The sequence below is a fragment of the Brienomyrus brachyistius genome, chromosome 25, assembly GCF_023856365.1.
Source record: "Brienomyrus brachyistius isolate T26 chromosome 25, BBRACH_0.4, whole genome shotgun sequence".
In the NCBI taxonomy this organism is placed as follows: Eukaryota; Metazoa; Chordata; class Actinopteri; order Osteoglossiformes; family Mormyridae; genus Brienomyrus; species Brienomyrus brachyistius.
The window spans coordinates 11399518-11419685 of record NC_064557.1 but is presented as its reverse complement, the minus strand read 5'-3'; the positions used below and the strand labels follow the sequence as shown (position 1 = coordinate 11419685).

General features: G+C 52.2%; 1 protein-coding gene across 3 annotated transcripts; it reads left to right on the top strand.

Moving 5' to 3' along the window:
- The first annotated feature begins 1457 nt into the window (after positions 1–1457).
- On the top strand, positions 1458–19831 carry acsl1a (acyl-CoA synthetase long chain family member 1a). 3 transcript variants are annotated; one of them, XM_048995607.1, is made up of 21 exons: positions 1458–1611; positions 9265–9482; positions 10259–10373; positions 10499–10563; positions 10663–10764; positions 11080–11179; positions 11452–11627; positions 12701–12733; positions 12819–12870; positions 13046–13119; positions 13756–13833; positions 15240–15374; positions 15664–15798; positions 16590–16685; positions 16785–16857; positions 16958–17046; positions 17357–17473; positions 17551–17694; positions 17827–17928; positions 18231–18302; positions 18487–19831. In XM_048995607.1, exons 2-21 carry the CDS (start codon positions 9288–9290, stop codon positions 18625–18627), a joined length of 2094 nt encoding a protein of 697 aa, XP_048851564.1. In that variant the 5' UTR covers positions 1458–1611; positions 9265–9287; the 3' UTR covers positions 18628–19831. The 3 variants fall into 3 exon arrangements, with proteins under 3 accessions (XP_048851564.1, XP_048851565.1, XP_048851563.1); XM_048995608.1 differs by lacking the exon at positions 1458–1611 and adding an exon at positions 6358–6680; XM_048995606.1 differs by lacking the exon at positions 1458–1611 and adding an exon at positions 6358–6706.
- Positions 19832–20168: the final 337 nt, after the last annotated feature.

The following is a 20168-nucleotide window of genomic DNA, read 5'->3' as shown; positions in this document are numbered from 1 at the left end:
TCGCCACGAAATGAGTCTTAAGTCGCACTGGTAGAACTTCACCCATGAGACTCATTTCGTGGTGATGGGTCACATATTACATGATAAATAGGTGAATAAATAACTACTGCACAGAATAAGTGAATATTTGGTTAAGCAGGAAAAAAATGAATTACTTTCGATCGCTACAAAGACTGGAAGCGTGGCTGCGTGGATACTTCCATTGCCCGCCATCAGTAGAAAGTGTCAGACAGCAGCATACCGCTAGGCCGAGAATAGATCACAAGTTTGATGACTACTGAATATGCATCGCCACCATGAATATGCATCACCATCGTGAAGTTGAAATATCGTAAGTCGAAAAAACGTAAAGCGAAGAAAATCAATATTATAATTTACACTTAAAATTTAAAGACTTAAAAGTAGTCATTTAATTGCACTAATTGTGTGACCACTAGAGGGCAATATTGGTATCATTTAGAGCCGAGGAGAGAATTCCGCCCAAGACTGAAGTGGAAGGTCATTACCCTGTAATAACCTCTAACAGTTAAAGGTACATGAGCGCAGTTTTATTAACTTTTTAAAAAGTAAATTATGGGGTGTTTTTGTTCGGTGTTTACGGTGAGGACATCATATTCATAAATTCTTTAATGCCGTCATTTAGACAACCTCATCTCAAGATAATTATACAATATAAACAGCGTGCTTTACTGCAGGATAAAATATAATATTTGGTACACGAAGGCAGCACGGTGACCTCTTCCTGCCATGCTCAGGGTTCCCGATCTCTCCCCTGCTCTCTGCGGGGTTTGAATGTTCTGCCGTACTGCAGTACAGAGAGATGCAATTAGACAAACCGGCATCTCCCCTGGTGTGTGTGTTTGTGCGCGTGCCATGCGATGGTCAGGCATCTCTTCAGGATGTATTTCCTGCTCCAGCCCCCAGTGGTTTGAGGATCGATTGGTGGATAGACTTTTCACATGATGTTACATACAGGGTGAACCTTATAACTACGGATGTTTTCAGTCTACCACAACAGGATGTGGTATCCTCAGCCCAAATGTGCTGTGTTCATCAATAGACTTATAAAGTCATTATTATACTGTGTGTTATATTCAGTAAAATATGGGGCAAGTAAATTTTTTAATTTAAAAATTTATTTCCTGACATTTTTTAATGATTTCTAAATGAACGTGGGTATGCTTGAATAAAATTGCATCAACATACTGTTGCCCCGCGCTGAGGCTAAATAAATTACACTTTATTAAGTGAGATACAAAAACGCACGGAAGCATACACACGGTTGTATCTGCCCTTTTCGCATGTGACTTTGGGGCAGCCGCACGAGCAGACCCCACCCTCGGCTCCATCTCTGCACCCGTATTTGGGAGCCTGGTCCTGGGGAGGAGGAGTTCTAGTAGAATGCCTGTACAAAGGTTACGGGATCCCACAAACCAGCGTGTAACAACATCGACCAATGGGAGCCGTAGATACAAGGACTCCGAGTCGAACATATGTTAGGACCGCCGTGATTGGATAAGACGCCGGTCTAGGAGCTGAAAACCTGGCGAGGCGGCAGCTCCCTGTTGACATATACAGCCTACCGGCCCATCTCGAGGAATTCCGTTCACGGTCTGTTGCAACCCCATATATGTATATATTATTTAATTTAGCGAAATAAGATGCGATGCGATGCTCTTGTGTTATACATGTTCAGGCTGGCCTCTGCACACATCTGGTTGCGATCGTATGCGTTTCCGCGCAGTCATATATGCATGGGATAACATAACGAAAGCTCCGTGCGGACCCGGTGCGTAGACGCGGTGATAGCGAGCAGTCACTCGCTGAATGGCGAACGGTGCCTGTCCGATGCTGTAAGACTCATGCTGGGGTCGGGCGATGCAGCGCGTTCAGGGTGTGCATGTCAGGCAGGCGCAGTAATTGCTCCACATGCGCGGCTCGTTTCCTTGCGCCCCCCCCCCCATTACAGCTGTCGCCGTTGTCCTAGGGAACCATGCAGCCGATAATAACCGTCGATAAGTGAGGTCGTATGGGTGTATGGATCTCGGATCACCTTCCGTGGGAACAGCTTCTGGAAATTAAATGGTTTGATGGCCTGGTCGGGATGGGCTTTACGGAGACCGACCCATTTTGGGAAAGCATCGCCCTGAGTTCCTTTGGGGGAGAGCAATAAAACACGCAGCCGTTTACTGAACTATACTGATCATTTGTTTGGGTGCGCGAGAGCCGCACATGTTCACGTTAAATACCATTAGTGTCAAAATAGAGCAGTAGTGTTGCACTCCGGTCCGATCCTGAATTGCGGGATAAAGCCAGATACCGAGGTGTTTCGGTATCCACACGGCCACATGGCGGGCGGGCTGGGCTGGGGTCCGCGTGGACTGACGGTGTTATTATCAGCAGTGTTTGTGCATGTCATCGTAGACCTATTGTTAGTTGCTATCAAAAGTACTCACTATGTGTTCTGTCCCTGTTATTAATCACGGTGTTATTGTTACTTGCAATAGAGAAGACATCTCTGCCACTCACTTGCGATTATGTGCAGTAGTGTTACGTAGTCACACTGAGCCTGGTGCTACCCCGCGTGATTTTCCGAAGGGAAATCTGTAAAAACAGAATGGCACGTTCGCGTCTCTTTATGTGCAACCTCACCATGTCTTGCTTTGCCCCCCTGTGCTATTCCCTGACACTTCCGTACGTTGTTCCCAAACACTTCCATATGCTTTTCTTGTATGCTTCCAGTAGTTTCTGGCCGGAGAAGTGGGGGGAGATGCTGTGACAGTGCTAGTCTTCCGCTTCCCCGCCCGTGGCCATCCCAGGCTGCTCCACTTTGGCTCTTTAGCCTCAAACCCAAGAAAAGAGCCTAGAGCTGCTTAAATAAAAAACCAAGAGAAGATAATTCCGGCCTGCGGAGTGCCTTCTGTTGCAGCTGCCCAGGCTGGTAAATCGGGAATGTGAAGGGCAGTGCTGGTGTGTGCAAAACGCCGGCACGGAGGACAAGGGAATCTCAAATGCACAGTTAGCGGGGAAAACACTGCAGCGCGTGTGCCACCTGGCCCGGTCCCCGGCGCTGTGCCGCAGAGAGCTGCTCTCACAGGACGCTGAAGGGCAGGGCTTTGGCTTCCGTCCGTGGATGTCAGTCTCGGTGCGACTTTAGTTTTGGCGTTCCAGTGAGGCACACAGGAGTGCCACCTTTTGTGCCGTAACGGTCGGAATGTGAGGAATGTGGGCGGGAGGATGTGTTGCGGGGCATGCGTGCGCCTGGATCCCGTCCTGAAGGAGAAGGGTGGTCCTGGCTTTGGGGGGTGTGAATGCGACGGTGCCTGTCAGCGGCACACGCTGAAGCACGTGTGTTTGTCGGCAGTGGCCGTTGGAAACCGGTATCACCGCGGCAACGGCGCAGCAGGAGCATGTGACGCCACCTGCCTTTCTGGGAAGTATGTACGTCCCCTCCAGCTGCGGGAGGCGATGTCCTCGTTTTCCAGGTGAAAGGTGACCGGCTGCCACTTGCTAGTAGCCCCGGCATCCTCTTCGCGTCCCACCCCCCCAGTTTTTATAGCTATAGACTTTTCCCCTCATTCTGGAAGGTTCTGGTTATGGTGGGGTGGTGACTTTGTTCCTTTGAACTCCCCCAATCCTTCACTCATAGTTCAGCGTTGCGGCTCAGATGCACGTGGGCGGCCTGAGGGCCCCAGGGGGGGGATTTCCGGGTGATTCTACAAACACCAGCAGCTGGGTGCATGTGATGCTGCCTGGAGACAAAACTGCAGCAAGCGAGAGAGGAACTGACACAGCTTGCCGGCAGACAGACACACACAGGTATACACATAGACACACTCAAACGCATTTTTACACGCACTTACTCACGCTCGCACACAAACACTTCTACACACAGCTTTCCGGGAGTTTGTGGCTCAGTGAGCTAAGCTTCTGTGCCTTTGATCGGAAGGTCACCGGTTCGAGTCCGGCCTCAGCACGTCTGCGGGTGCCTGAATAAGGTCCAACACCCCCCCAGCCCACTGGGTATTGCTATGGGTGGCTGCCCTTCGTGGCCAGCTTGCAAGTTGGGGGAGGCGCAAAGAGAATTTCCCCATGGGGATAAAAAGTATCTATTATAATTATTTATTATTACTATAGACTCAGAAACACATATATACTCTTCCACAGGCCCACACACAGACATGCACACACTTGCCCCCCCACTCGCACCGTCATTGCTGCCAGGCCCGGTGCCGGGTGACCGGCCGCTGAGTGCAGTCGGGACAGAGGGGTAGGTGTGGCTCCTGACTTGGCAGACTGGAAGGGTGACCTTGAGGTAAAGGCTCTGAGTTGAGAGCTCTCTGTGACGGGGAGGGCAGCTGTTTCAGGTTCCCGCACATGCGTGTGCCTCAGAGCTCCGCCCTCATCACCATGGTGGCCCCCCGCCGCTGACATGCCCATTAACGCTGCATTCCAGGGCGGGCGTCGGGGGCTGTGCTCTGATGCCACGGAAACGAGCTTAGACACTGCGGGGGTGAGTTCCTGATCAGAGAAACGAGGGAGGAAGCGGATGACAATGATCCCCATGGGGGGTGGGGGGGGCGCCCAGAAGGTGGGTCTGCAGAGAGCCTCACTTCCTGTTCACCATCGGCGTGTAATGATGGGAGACGGTGACCATTCACATGAAGAAGTGCCTTCATATCAATTCCAGTTTGAGAGGGAAGGGGTGGGGGGCACATTCTGACAGGGCGGGGGCCGGGGCTCTATCATGGTGCAGTGTGGAGCCAGAAGGGGTGGGGCCAGCGAGTTGGGCGGGGCCTGTGAGCAGCGCCCGCCCACGTCTGCACTGAAGCAACTTTTGTCGGTGGTGAAGTTTCCCCTGGGCACTGACCTCAGCACCCCCTGTGGCTGGTTACCCACAGCTCGCATTTAGGGGACGACGTGCATACGTGTGGCCTTGGCCTCAGCGGGGGGGTGAGGCATGGGGGGTGGGATTGAGGACATCTGGATGCACAGTGCCTCCTGCTGAAAGACCCCGGTATTCGCACTGCCTATCAGTTGTCCCCGTGTCACAACGATACACAGCGCGGCTCAGTACATTCTGCCCCCCCCAACCCCCCCCAGCACTATGCTCGTGAGCACAAACACACACTCTTACCCTGAATGATAACTCTGTCTGTGCTGGACAGTCGTGCACTTGTGCGGCCGGGTCGTGGGGAACAAAGAGAGTTAGCGAGGAGGATCGCGCCACCCTGACTGGGCAGGGGGGAGAGTGGCCTGATAAGCAGGTGACCTCTGTCCCACATTCCTGATGTGGCACGGGGGGCATCGGCAGACTGAGCTGTTTGTTTTGATTGTTTGTCTCTGGTTCTCCAACGCAGTGGGTTGTCCGCTTTGTTCCTGCCCCAGCAGTGGTTGGGGGGAGGGGAGTTTGATTTAAGAGCAACCATAGTGACCGGGTCCACTTCCAGTTCTCGTGACCCCCTTCGGAAGGTTGTTGTACTGAGGTGTGTGTGGGTGTGTGGGGGGGGTTTACTAACTTTATCACGCTGCCCCTTATGTAAACATTACTGCTCTGTAGGTGAAAAGTCATGGGGGCACTGTTCTGTGGCACTGTGGGGGGGTCCAGGGGGAGCCATCAGCAACCCTGGTCCCAGCTGCAGCGCGGGCTTTTTTTTTGGGGGGGGGGGGGGCTTGTGGCTGTGCCTCATAGGACATTGGCCTCATGAGTGTGTTTGTGGTGTGGGGGGGTAGCTGGGCTAGCCTCCAGCCCCGCCCATCTCTGCCCCCGCCCCTTCATTTCTCAGTACTTTCCGTTCATATGACACTGTTTTATATAGCTTCCCAACCCCCCATTACACATTGCTTGGCTGCGTCACAGTGGGGTGACCACAGGGGCAGCGGCACCATTGGTCTGTCCCCCCTCCCCGGCCAAGTACGGCTGTCCGGTGGGGGTGGGGGGGGTCAGAGCCTAATCAGGTTACCTTTGGCCTGGAAGGCTGTCAGATGTGCCCTGCTGGGGGGGTGTGTTTACCATGTCACCTTTGCTGATGTGGGCTGGGGGGGGTTTGTCGTTGCCGGGAGCCCGTGACAAGCCGGTGCTCCCCCATGGCCGTCCTCTGCCCCCCCCCATTCGCCCAAATTCCAGCTCTTCCCCGACCTGCGGGAATGTGCCGGGGCTGCGCACCGCACGCACCAGGCCCCCGGTGGTCTAACTGTTTGCTTGAGATTAGGGCAGCTGTACATTAACCCGCCGGGGTGGGGGGACACGCAACGGCGGAATCTGTGCTCTGCGCTGACCTTTGCGGAGACATTGACATTGAGGCGTGTCGCTGCCGTGGCCGGCCCCCCTCTGCAGGTTTAAAGCCCCCCCCCCCCGTGGCTTAACAGAGCAGTGCCGGGTCAGGGAGAAGCTGCCTGCCTCGCTGCTGGGAGGTGTTGCCCTTCTATTCATAGCTACTCCCCCCCCTGGGTTATATTGCCGGGTAAATCGGCGACGTGCTCCAGGTCACCGTCTCCACAGGGGAAGTGACAGAGCCCCCGCACCCCCGCGCCGGCCGTCACGCTCCAGAAGCTCTTTCTTGACAATCGATCGCGTTCCCGCGCTGCCGCCCCTCTGCCCGGGTGCATCTCGAAACCAGCGAGTGCCGCCGTATCCAGTGCACAGCTCAGCCAGGAGTCGAGGGTCAAGGTACATCAAGGTACATCAAGGCACAGCTCTCCGTGGGTGAGTGGGACCCGCTGCCGCTTTGGTGGGGCAGGCAAGGTGAGACGGAGCCAGAGAGGAACTGCTAACTCCTTATTGCAGGAGCCGTTGCTATGAAAACCCACTCGTCCAGCAGCAGTAACGAGGAGTAATGACTGTGTGTGTCTATGTGACTGTGTGTGTCTGTGTGTGACTGTGTGTGTGTGTGTGGGTCTGTGACTGTGTGTGTGGGTCTGTGACTGTGTGTGTGTGTGTGTGTGTGTGTGTGGGTCTGTGACTGTGTGTCTGTCACTGTGTGTGTGTGTGTGTGTGGGTCTGTGACTGTGTGTGTGTGTGTGTGTGTGTCTGTGACTCTGTGTGTGTGTGTCTGTGACTGTGTGTGTGTGTGTGTGTGTATGTGGGTCTGTGTGTGTTTGCGATGTAAGTCCTGAACGTGGCTGCTGGCTTTGTCGACTTCAGGTGTGGGATTGTTCAGCTGTGTTGGTTAGGGGCAGTGATTCGAACCTGCAGCCGTGTCTGGGCAGGGGCTTTTTCACACCCGGGCCCCGGTGCACAGACCACACACGGAAGCAGTAACCCTGTCCGGGGAGGAGGCTGATGGGCGCTCGTTCCCTCGTGGCTCCGTATCCTTGCCGATCGCCATGTCGACAGGGCCTAAGTATTTCCCAGTGGCTTTTCCTCACTTCCCAGAGTGAGGATGATGGGATCTCATTCTGTGTTGACTGGGAGGCGTTCAGACGTGTAGCCGGAGATCATGGGACATTCCGTGCGAACTCGCGAAAAATGCCAGTGGTGTGTGTGTGTGTGTGTCTGTGTGTCTGTGTGTGTGTGTGTGCGGTCCTGCACTGCTGAAATTTTCCACAGCTGCTGCAGGAAAAATAAATGGTCTGTTTTGAAACGAAATGTTGAAGCTTGTTAGGCTTCAGTCTGGCTTGTGAAAAACACAAGAGAAAATATCGATCAGGGCTCTCTGATAGCAGTTCTGTGATCAACAGCTTCCTCATGTTCAGAGTTCAGGGCCCTGCGCTTTTATTGGCTGATGTGTTGACCTTTCACCCCTGGCTCCTGCCACCAGGTTGCAGAGTCAGCTGTCTGTTAATGAGGGCAAGGTTCACGCAGGTTACCTGTAAGGCGATGAGCTACCCTGCAGGGCATGCTGCCTGGTGCCGACACAAAGGCTGTGATCCAATGGATGTTTTACTCTTTAATTCCCCTGGCCTGGAGTCAGCAGGCAGGACCTGGCCCAGTTCCAATGCCCCCAGCTGGACGCTGGTGGTCTGTGCACTCAGAGGTGAATTCCCATCTGGCGCCTCAGTGGAGTGTAAGAAATGAAATGAAATCTGTATGCATGTGATGTGATGTAAGGGTGACGATGCCAAGAGGGTCCACTGACCCTGAGTCTCAGAGATGTGTTTACAGACAGCAGTCAGGTGCTGTCTTACTGAGGAGCAAATGAACAGCCAGTGTGACATCTGCAACCCAGTTTTTGTGGGTCATGAAGAAAAAACAGCTGATGTCATACTTCCAGCAGTTTTACTTGGGACCTAGTTTCTATGGGAACCGTCTCCTGGGGAACCCTTTTGTAGCACCAGGTTTCCTGGGAACCCTGTTCCAAGAGCACCTGGTGTTCAAGCAGAGCGTTCGGCAGCGAGATTTCTGGTCCAAGTTGTTGAGAAAACAGACCCTGTGCTGCTGCGATTTCGGACTGCGTCAGTGCCCCAGTTTCTGCCATAATGCACGTGTTAGTGCCAGAGAATTTTGGGAAATAAAGAAATCCTGCTTCCTGTGGTTTATGGTAATAGGAGGTACACCATTGTTTTTCTACGCTAGATACCCCTCGTGTCACACTGAATATCTTCCCTCTTTCCCGTGCGGCTGATGACGGGGTGTCACACTCAATATCTTCCCTCTTTTCCATGCAGCTGATGAGGGGGTGTCACATTGAATATCTTCCCCCTTTCCCGTGCGGCTGATGAGGGGGTGCCGCACTGAATGTTTTCCCTCTTTCCCGTGCGGCTGATGAGGGGGTGTCACACTCAATATCTTCCCTCTTTTCCATGCAGCTGATGAGGGGGTGTCACATTGAATATCTTCCCCCTTTCCCGTGCGGCTGATGAGGGGGTGCCGCACTGAATGTTTTCCCTCTTTCCCGTGCGGCTGATGAGGGGGTGTCACACTCAATATCTTCCCTCTTTTCCATTCAGCTGATGAGGGGGTGTCACATTGAATATCTTCCCCCTTTCCCGTGCGGCTGATGAGGGGGTGTCACATTGAATGTTTGCCCCCTATCCCGCGCGGCTGATGAGGGGGTGTCGCACTGAATGTTTTCCCCCTTTCCCGTGCGGCTGATGAGGGGGTGTCGCACTGAATGTTTTCCCCCTTTCCCGTGCGGCTGATGAGGGGGTGTCGCACTGAATGTTTGCCCCCTATCCCGCGCGGCTGATGAGGGGGTGTCGCACTGAATGTTTTCCCCCTATCCCGTGCGGCTGATGAGGGGGTGTCGCACTGAATGTTTGCCCCCTTTCCCGCGCGGCTGATGAGGGGGTGTCGCACTGACTGTCTTCCCCGGTTCCCCACAGAAACTGCGCGATAAAAGCCCACCATGCAAGCCCAGGAGATCCTGCGGCACCTGCGCATTCCCGAGCTGGAGGACATGCGGCAGTATGTGCGCAACCTGCCCGTGAACACACTGATGGGCATGGGTGCATTTGCTGCTGTCACCACCTACTGGTACGCCACGCGGCCGCGCGCCCTCAAACCGCCCTGTGACCTGGCCATGCAGTCTGTGGAGGTCGAGGTAAGAGTGCTGTGTCTGTCTTTGTCTCTGGGTCTGTATTTTCAGTGCCTGTTGAAACAGCTTGACATCCCGGACAGTCAGGCAATGGCCTCAGCCACTCTACCCGGATGCTTTATATTGGTCATTAGTGACATGACGCTTTTTAGTTTTTCTGTGACTTGGCTGTGACATTGTTGCTCGATATCGTTATCATAGACAGCTGCACATATTACAGGGGCCTTTGACCCACTTCCTGCACTTTTAGCACCTCCCCCCAAGACAGCTGCTCATACTGCAGGGACCTTTGACCCACTTCCTGCACTTTCTGCGTCCCCCCCACCAGCTCTACAGAGCTCCAAGTTCTCTGCATGTTCATGCACAATGAAACACTTTTCCAAAAAGACATCCAGTCCCTCTCACTCTATCACTACCTCCCTCCTTTCTCTCCCTCTCTCTATCTCCCTCTCTCACCCTCTCACTGTTACCGCCTCCCTCCTTTCTCTACCTCTCTCTCCTTCCATTTCTCCCTCTTTCTCCTTCTCTCCTCCTCCCTCTCTCTCTTTCTATCCCTCTCTCTATCCTCTTCCTTCCCCTCTCTCTCTCCCTTTCTTTCCCTCCCTCTTTCTATCGCTCTCTCTGTTTCCCTGCTCTCTTTCCCCCCCCCCCCCTCATCCTTCCATCTGCACACTCATATGAAGACCATTGCTCTTGAGTCTCTCGACCCCTACTGTCTCTTTGCGGTGCTGATTTGAATCGGGGTGTCCTCCTGCTCACAGAAAAATGTGCCCCCCCCCCAGGGTGGCGAGTATGTCCGCCGGTCGGTGCTGATGGACAGCGACAAGCTCATCACTAACATCTACAGTGACATGACAACAATGTATGAAGTCTTCCTTCGAGGGAAACGCGTGTCCAGTAAGCCGATTGCCTGCTCGGGGTGGGGTCCATAGGGGTGGGGCATTTTAATGAATGCTGATTGGTTGATAAATAATAGCTGTGCCATGTCTCCCCACCCCCTGACTGGATGTCATTCCTTGCAGACAACGGACCCTGCTTGGGCTCCCGGAAACCCAACCAGCCTTACCAGTGGCTGTCCTACCAGGAGGTGAAATGACCAGGCCTGCTGGGCCTTCGTCCTTCAGTGGGCTGCATCCTCCTCATCTCACACAGCTTTTTTCCCCTCGACTCTGCTCCCCACTCTCAGGTGGCAGACAGAGCAGAGTTCTTGGGATCTGCGCTGCTTCACAGGGGTCACTCCAAGGCCAGGGACAAGTTCGTCGGCATCTTCTGCCAGAACAGACCAGAGGTGCGTGTGAGGTCTGCGGCCACTGGTCAGCAGGATACCCTAAGGGCAGGAGTGCAGTCTCAGTCATCCTGCTCCTGTCTGTGGTGTCACATCATGGCATGTCGCGTGTTATACGCGGTGGGCTAAAACTCATAGAACTCGACACACGACACATCCAGAATGCTCTGGGGCAGGCAGAGTGTGCAGTCATACCGAAAGCACCCATCTCAGACCTGGTAGCAAATAAACAACCAAAGAGCCCCTCTCTCTCTCTCTCTCGCTCTCTCTTCCCCTCTCCCTTATTCTCTCTCCCTCTCTCCTTCTCCCTCTCTCCAGTGGACGATAGCCGAGCTGGCGTGTAACACATACTCCCTGGTGGCCGTCCCATTGTATGACACGCTGGGCACAGACGCCATTGGCTACATCATTGACAAAGGTGCGTGTGTGCAGGCTGGCCCTGTGTGAGGGAATATGGTCGTGTTCTGGTCACTGCCGCACTGTGGTCCAGCTCAGAGCCACCTCCTCACTGCAGCTCGTTGGGCTGATGGTATCTGCTGCATTCCTGCTAACCAACCATATGTCTGTGTGGCGACCTTTTTAAAGAAAGTGCCAAACATGTTTGGTTGTAATTTGCTTGTCCTGTTCTGTGACAGGTTGCGATAACGTGCATCTGTGTGTGTGTATGTGTGTGTGTGTTTCTTCCTGTAGCCACCATCTCCACGGTGCTGTGTGACGTCCCAGATAAGGTCAGGCTCATCTTGGACTGTGTCAGTGGCATTGAGCACTCTGTCAAGACGCTCATCGTCATCGAGCCCTTTGACGGTGACCTGGTGGCCAAAGGCAGGAAGTGCGGCATCGAGATCGTCAGTCTGAAGGAAATGGAGGTGAGAGACGACCTGTGCCGGAGTCAAGGCGGGACGGTGGACTGGGTCATGTGGCGCAGGCTGTGGTTCTGGCATGGGGTAGAGGTTGATGTAGAGCTTTTTCGGCATGCACATGCGGCATCAGGGGGCCGGGGCGGGGAGGGCTGCATGATGGGGCCAGTCACAGGACAGCCCCCCCCCCCCCATCCCACACAGATGTGTCACGTGTGTCAAGGTGGCCTCTGGAGCCTGGCTTGTGTACGCTTGTGGCTTCCTGTGCAGTCTGGAGGCATCCCGATACTTATCAGCGTACATCGGGACATCAGCCATGTGGCCCTACTCTGCATTTCCTCAGGGAAAAGAAGTCCTGCTGCAAAAAGGATTGGTTTTTTGTTCCATGAGCTGTTTACAGAACGGTGCCTCTTTTTTTTATATATATATATATATATTCCCTCCACCACCCCCCCTCTGCGGAGGACTACTTTATTTCTATTTATTTATTTTTATTTATTTCCTCAAGAGAGGGAGAGGGAGAGAGAGGGGGACAGAAGGACGAAAACGGAGAAGGTAAATAGAGAGGGAGGGAGGGAAAAGAGAAAAAAGAAGAAGAAAAAAATAAGAAAGAAAACCACAGATAATCTGCTTCAATACCTGCTGATGAGAGAAAATAACCAACATCTGTACGAATCACATTGAGCATGTTAAGGAGCAACAGCCGATCGAGACAGTGTGTGTTTGTGAGAACCTGTTTGTACACCTGTGTGTGTCTGTGGGAACCTGTTTATACACCTGTGTGTGTCTGTGGGAACCTGTTTGTACACCTGTGTGTGTCTGTGAGAACCTGTTTGTACACCTGTGTGTGTCTGTGGGAACCTGTTTGTACTCCTGTTTGTGTCTGTGACTGTGTTTGTACCCCTGTGTGCACACCTGTGTCTGTGAGCGCGCTGGTGTTCAAAAGGTTTCTCCATGTAAATGTCTAGTAGTGTGTGTGGGGAGCCTTCTTATGGAATAAGTTCCAGAAAGAAAGGTTGCATAATCATGAATCCAGTAAGCGGTCTCTTTTCTTTTTCTTTCATTCCCTTTCTTTCTTTCAGAGTATGGGCATGGCCAATCACAAGGCCCCGCTGGTGAGTATGACCCGGCTGATCCTGCCTTCACTGTCATGTGACGTGGTAAGCTTCTGGCCACTGAGCTCTGTGTGTTCTCCTGCAGCCCCCCAAACCTGAAGACTTGGCCATCATCTGCTTCACCAGTGGAACCACCGGTAGAAACTGCTAGAATTTGCACGCTTGCTCTCAGACTGCTGCACGTAATTTCGCACTGATACGTGATTTTTTTTCACGACGCAGTTGTAAACAGTGCCAGTCCTGTCTGCTGTCGATAAAGCTTGTTTTGATTTGATTTTGAAGGTGGGGGGGGGTCTCATTTTTTTCATCTAGGAAACCCAAAGGGGGCAATGCTCACCCATGGCAACATCGTGTCCAACTGCTCTGCCTTCATCAGAACCACCCAGGTAACTAAGGACCTGGGTCATGGGGAGTTTCACAGTACTTGACAGCACCAGTGTTCTCGCGCCTCCTTTGATGTCGTCGTTCATTGCTGAAGATCAGTTCCAATACTCAAGAACAGAAGTACAGAGGAGGGTAAAAACCCCCGGATACCGTTCTTGCCCCGCCTCAAATGTCAAGGATACGTTGGTTGCATCCTCGGCGTACTAAACCAGTCCCATGATTCATTGCGTCCAAAGTTCGTTCTTGGGAGGCAAGTTAGTAAGAACGCTCTTGCCATGACCGCCAATCTTTGTGTTCTTGGTGTTGAGAAATGCCCCAGGTTTGCGTAAAGGGTTTTCGCTTTGCGTCCTGGCGGAGGTGGCAGATCTCGCAACCGCACACCTTGATGACATGATTCAGGTGGGACTGGACCCCCCCCCCCGTACTGCTTGGCAGGGGTGGTGTCTGTCTTGTGTCTGATGGGCCCGTGGGGGTGTCCGCCATGTGACACGGGGGGCAGCGGCTGCAGCTCTGTCCCCATCAGGAGGGCAGCTTTGCCCTGCAGCCCCAGGCTCCATCCTCTGACTCATCTGCTTCCCTTTTTCATTGATTCCCCCCTTCCTTCCCTCCCTCTTTCCTCTCACCCTGTGATTTCACAGGAACAGCTTCATCTGAACAGAGATGACGTCCTCATCTCCTTCCTGCCGCTGGCCCACATGTTTGAGCGCGTGGTGGAGGTAAGTGGGGGGGGTCACACTGTCCAGTTACACTGCAGTTAGCTCTGCCTTTTTTCAAACGTCTTTAGGATGGCAGCCTTTGACTGAATGTTTACAACTTACAAACAGTGACCTCTGGTGGTAACAGGAGTGTATGACAAGCCATAATTGTGTATAACGGCTATTCAAATCACGGTCCATAAGGGCTGAGCACTGCTGATTTTACAGCCTTCCTTTACCTGTGGGCTAGATGTGAAGCCTCTGGCCAATCAGAATCAGTAATTATTAAACCTCCTTCCTGGGAGAACTGAAAACAGGGCTGGATTTGGAATCGAGGGCCACATTTGAATAGGAGGGCGTGTAATATAGACTATGAGTGCTTTTCCACTCCACCAGGTACCGTACTTTTGTTACTTTGAGAAAGTTTTCCACTGGTGTAAATACTGGTACCAGCACCGAATTACATCACAATGGGTTGGCGGCGTATTTTATACTGAATTCGAAAAACGGCTTTAGTATATATGGAAGATGTGCGATATTAATACCAACATCGCATGTTATGCACATGCAATTCTTACATCGCTAGTCAGGTAGATTAAGATCAGGATGTTTCTTTCCTTAAATTCTGTATGTGGACATTATAGTGAAGGGGGTTTAAGGAGAAAAAAATACCTTAGCAGCTTAGCACTTTCAATTATTATTCCTTTTATAGATTACCTAATAATCTATAACTGATTTTTAAAGTCTACCGCTGCTGCTTTTGCAGGAGCGCTGCATGTGCTGTCCGAGACAATGGCAATCATTTACATCCTTGATGTTTAAATCACTGCTAGGTGGGTTTGTGAGAAATTTATAAACTCCTTTTTTGCTTTATAAATACCCCAATATTTGTTACGCTGTATGTATATTAAACAAAATACTTTTTAAACTGCTTGTCGTGCCATCCTGATATTTTTGTTGTTTCTGTTTTTCCGACTAGATTGCAATTTTTTTTTCTTTGTTTATCGTCGTTTTCTGACTTCATAACTTTTTTCGAGACGCCGCTTGTTTCAGTGGCAGCCTGTTTGCAGAACCAGTTGCTAAGGAAAGTGTTTGATACTGAAGTACCAAAAAAGTATATCAGTTCGTTTGGCAGGTACCAGAACCTTTGGCACTGGTATTCGACCAGAAATCAATGGAATAGGGAAAATACGGAAAGTACAGTACCTGTTGCAGTGGAAAAGCACCCTATATAGTTATGACACCAGTTGCGAGCTCAAAAACAGGATTATGGTGTCACTCCCAATCTGTCCCTCGTCTCTGTGGCTCCTTACATCCACTCCTGTCCTTCATTCATTATCAGAAAATTGACCACAGTGCACATTATTGGATGGGATTGGTCAGACACAGTCACATGATCTCACCCTGCCTCCCTGCTCTACTCCCAGGGTGTCTGCCTGTCCTATGGTGCCAGGATCGGCTATTTCCAGGGTGACATCCGGCTCCTCATGGACGACCTAAAGACGCTGCGACCGACCGTGTTCCCTGTGGTGCCCCGGCTACTCAACCGCATGTTCGACAGGGTAATGTGTGACTTCCATCCTCATCTGCTTTGTCAGTATCATCTGAATGCTACACGCTAAAGCCGTCCTGGGGTAAACGGGACCCCCAGGAACCCACTAGTTTTTGGAGCTTCTGCCTTGTAGTGTCACCTGACTGTGTCCAATGATTCCACTGATGCAGCCCCTGGTCTGACTTGCTATTTGATGCACATGGCGCATGCCAGCTGCGGTGCTGTCACGGGCATGCGGTCCTCGCACGGGCATGCGGTCCTCGCACAGACCCGCCTGACAGAGGCTTCTCCCTGCACAGATCTTCGGGCAGGCGAACACACCACTGAAGCGATGGCTCCTGGACTTCGCCTCGCGGAGAAAGGAGGCGGAGCTGAGGAGCGGCGTGGTGCGGAAGGACAGCATGTGGGACAGGCTCATCTTCAGCAAAGTGCAGGTGACCACGGAGGCCGTCGCCATGACAATGCACCATCCGATCGCACTTCACGTGACATGCACTCTCAAAGCTGGCGAGGCGGGACCCTCAACCAATCAGCTGCCTCGGTCAACCTGAAACCTCGACGACCGAATGTGCCGTTGCTATGCAAATCCCCTACCACAGATGGTTGATGTCTCTGGATGCAAGTGTGTGTCTCACAATCAGCATTAGTTTGTAAGTTAGACTTGGGTGGAAATTAGTGGGTGTGTATTCCTTAGTGGTAGTTTAGCAATTTTAGAAACATCTTTGTGGTTAGTGTTAGTAGTTTACTGTTTTAAGCAGTCGTTCTTATGTTAGTAGGTTAGGTTGCATTCATTTTTGATATTTATCCCATTTAATCCTTTGGATTGACTTCTGCTTCATGATATTGTGGAAATATAGTTTTAGTGAAGGCAGGGCAGTGTCTTTGTTGTTGTGGCGGCACCGTGACCCAGAGCTAGATAGTTGTCTAGGTGCAGTAGGGGGTGATAGTTGTCTAGGTGCAGTAGGGGGTGACATGATGACTGATTAAAGAAATAGATAGAAATCTGAAGATGCGCTTTTTCCTTTCCGTCTGTAGCTTTGTTCAGCTTGGGTAATTTCAACTTGCACGGCTGGGTGTACACTCACAGCTTGCACGGCTGGGTGTACACTCACAACTTGCACGTGTGTCGTTTGCCTCACACACAATTCGAGTTTTTGTGTGCGAAGAAGGACCTAGACAGGTCATATTTGATGGTTGGCTTTGTTCTCTCTCTCGCCCCCTACAGGCCAGCCTGGGCGGCCGCGTGCGTCTGATGATCACGGGAGCGGCACCTGTGTCTCCGACCGTTCTGACTTTCCTTCGTGCGGCACTGGGCTGCCAGGTCAGTGGGAGGATCGGGTCCCTTGGGGGAGGGGGCGGGTGGGGGACACAGCACAGGTGCATCATGGGTATGAGGTTAGGTCTGTCTGCTCTTTTGCAGTTCTATGAAGGATACGGGCAGACTGAATGCACAGCTGGGTGTACACTCTCTTTACCCGGGGACTGGACTGCAGGTAATATGCACTCAAACACGCACCCCCGCCCCCCATGATTATGACCGGGATCCACAGAGACACTTGGGGCCTGGTGGCTAAACTTTTGTGTGCCCCCCAGGTCATGTGGGGGCTCCCCTGCCCTGTAACCTGGTGAAGCTGGTGGACGTGCCGGACATGAACTACTTTGCAGCCAAGGGAGAGGGAGAGGTGAGGCCTGCGGGATGAAGTTGGCAGAGCAACACGCATGGGAGTAAAAGCAGGCCTCCACCATATTTGTTAATAGCGCATTAAAGCAGTGTTTCCCAAAGCAGTCCTCAGAGCCCCCAGACAGTGCATATTTTTGCTCCCTCAAGTACACTGAATACCTGCAGCAAGCGTGTTGGGAGCTAGGAGGAAGCAAAACTGTGCACTGTCTGAGAGTTCCTGAGGACTGGTCTGGGAAACACCGATTTGAAGGTATAAAGTCACACAGAGGCTTCGGTGGCTGGGTACAAAGCAGCACTTCTGTTTTGGGTAGGTGTGCATCAAAGGACCAAACGTCTTCCAAGGCTACCTGAAGGACCCGGAGAAGACAGCTGAGACCATCGATAAGGACGGCTGGGTCCACACTGGCGACATCGGCAAGTGGCTTCCGGTAAGTTTAAATCCACTGGCAAGGCGTCTAATCACAGGGTCCCTGGTACTGAGCTTCTCTCCCTCCTGCCCGTTCAGAATGGCACCCTGAAGATTGTGGACCGGAAGAAGCACATCTTCAAGTTGGCACAGGGCGAGTACATCGCGCCTGAGAAGATCGAGAACATTTACATCCGCAGCGACCCGGTGGCCCAGGCTTTTGTTCATGGGGACAGCTTGCAGGTGGGGGACAGCATTCAGTAACGACTTCCATGAACACTGGGCTTACTCTGTGTATTTGGCATCTGGTTACCCTAGTGGTCACAGCTAGGTCTTCAAAGATTCACTGAAGGATCATTAATCCCACCCCCACAGGCATGTCTGGTGGCCATCATTGTGCCCGACCCAGATTTCCTACCTGACTGGGCCAGAAAGAGGGGTATTGAGGGGTCCTACACCGAGCTGTGCAGGAATCAGGTAATGGCCCGTGATCAGGCTTATATACCTACCAATAGCGATACCCTGTCACTCGCCCCTGGTCAGCATCCCACAAGTACATGTAGCTGCCATGATATCATTAACCAGCCACTAGATGGCGCTCCAGGTCGCCCTGACATGAGTCTTAGTGGAATCAATAGCAGGTCTTAGCATGGGTGACATGCTCTGGTTGCTGTGGCATCGGTCTTTTGGCACATCACCGTCACCTGGAGACCTTGGGGTGTCCAGCGGCAGACGCCTGTGTCTGGTATGTGACCCCCCACCCGGCTCTGCTCCTGCAGGAGGTGAAGAATGCCATCCTCGAGGACATCATGAGGCTGGGTAGAGAGGCCGGACTGAAGTCCTTTGAGCAGGTGAGGAGCTTCCCGGACATGCGGCACACAGTCCGCGATTGCCTCTCTACACACCAGCACACTGGCTGCTCGTACATAACCACCTGAGGCGTGTTAATGAATGAGACGGGGTAGGACAACAGGTCACTCAGATGCAGCCCCCTCCCAGAGGTGACCCTTCTGTGACGCTGTGCGTCTGACGCAGGTGAAGGACATCGTCTTGCACCCCGAGATGTTCTCCATCCAGAACGGTCTGCTCACCCCCACACTCAAGGCCAAGCGCGCGGAACTACGCAGCTACTTCAGGGAGCAGATCGAGCAGCTCTACAGCAAGATCAAGATGTAGCTGTTGCCCAGCTCGGGTCCTGTCTGGCTTGGGGGGGGGGGTCACATTTCCAGCCCCACCCTCATGTCGAACTTCAGGGAAACACGAGAACTCAACACAGGCCCCATCATCCGTTAATCGGTGTGTTCATGGTTTTTATGAAGCGGTATACCGCTGGGAGCCGTCATCGTCATCAATGTCTCAGCCAAGTCATTGCCTTAGTCTGGCCACACCCCCCACCCCATATAATTTCAGGGGTGGAGCGGTGGGGCCTCAGATAGCCCCTGTCTTTCAATCTTTGTCTCAGAGTAGCCTGATGATCTTACCACAGAAGCACATTTCAGGAAGGGGGGGGCTACTGCAGATAACAGCTTAAACTTGTCACACGCATGCCTTGTGCGGATTGGCTGTGTACATAGCTACATATTTAATGTTTTTCTTGAATTATTTTCCAAAGTGAATCAGTGTTTGGTGTGACGGGGTGACAATAGCAAGGAGGATTGTGGCGTAAGCAGCACGGCATCACCAAAGTGGTGGAATGCAGGGGCCAATCGTGGGTCTGCTGGGGGTAGGGGGTGTCGCTTGGCTTTCAGGGAAGGAGGATCCTGAGCCAGGGCAAGTGTGTCACCAACAGATGACACGCAGCCCCTTCTGGAAGCAGGTCCGGTTGGGGCCCGATATCACGCTCGTCAAGGTGCCCTTGGTCAGTCTCTGCCCCTGCTTGGGGCCCACGAGGCTCAGGGGGGCTCTTCCCCTGTGCGTTTCAGGGTGGAACATCGAATTACTACAGCTGAGTCCAGGTAGCGAACAGCTTGGAAAGAGACTCCTGTCGACCAGCCTCTGGGATGGCACCTTCCACTGCAGGAAAAACGGAAGCGGACTGCAGCCATCCTGTGCGGGATCTCCAGTCTAGCTCAGCGTCTCAGTCCAAGAGGAAGCTTTGGGATGAAGACTCCTTTTAATAATTTACATATACATATATATTTTGGGTACAAATAAGATTGCAACAAACTGTGAAGATTGTAACGATCGATTCATCCATTTTTGGAACGGATGGCGCCGATACCCCTCCTCCTCCCATCATACACATTTCGGAATGAACCGTGGTCTGTGCCTGTGTGCCATGGAAATGCTTTAAAGTCCTTGCTTTGTACCTTGTTTTGTAAAAGATGCGTATATTTCCAACAAGCAGCAGCACCAAATAAACACTCTTCAGTGTTTCTCATTTGCTGGGTCTCCTTTCTTGGCGATCTCTCATATCTCTGTGTTTGTGTCAGCAACCCAAAATACACCTGTTTTAAACCGAGGAATGAGATATCGGGGCTTTTTTTAGCCGTCCCATCTATGCAGACCATCCCCGCTTAGAGAACAGTCGTCCCTCTGTATCTACAGGAATTGGCTCCAGCATCTCCCGCAGATATCAGCATCCATGGATGCTCAAGTCAGTTATGTAAAATACTGTAGTATTTGCATGTAACCTATGCACATATACTTTAAATCATCTCTAGATTACTTATGTAATAGAGTGTAAATGCTATGTAAACAGTTGTTATACTGCAGTA

Coding starts and splice junctions, on each gene's coding strand:
- acsl1a (XM_048995607.1), top strand. CDS start 9,288: ATGCAAGCCCAGGAGATCCTGCGGCACCTGCGCATTCCCGAGCTGGAG. Junction 11,180..11,451: donor TGGCTACATCATTGACAAAG/GTGCGTGTGTGC, acceptor TTCTTCCTGTAG/CCACCATCTCCACGGTGCTG. Junction 15,375..15,663: donor TCAACCGCATGTTCGACAGG/GTAATGTGTGAC, acceptor CTCCCTGCACAG/ATCTTCGGGCAGGCGAACAC.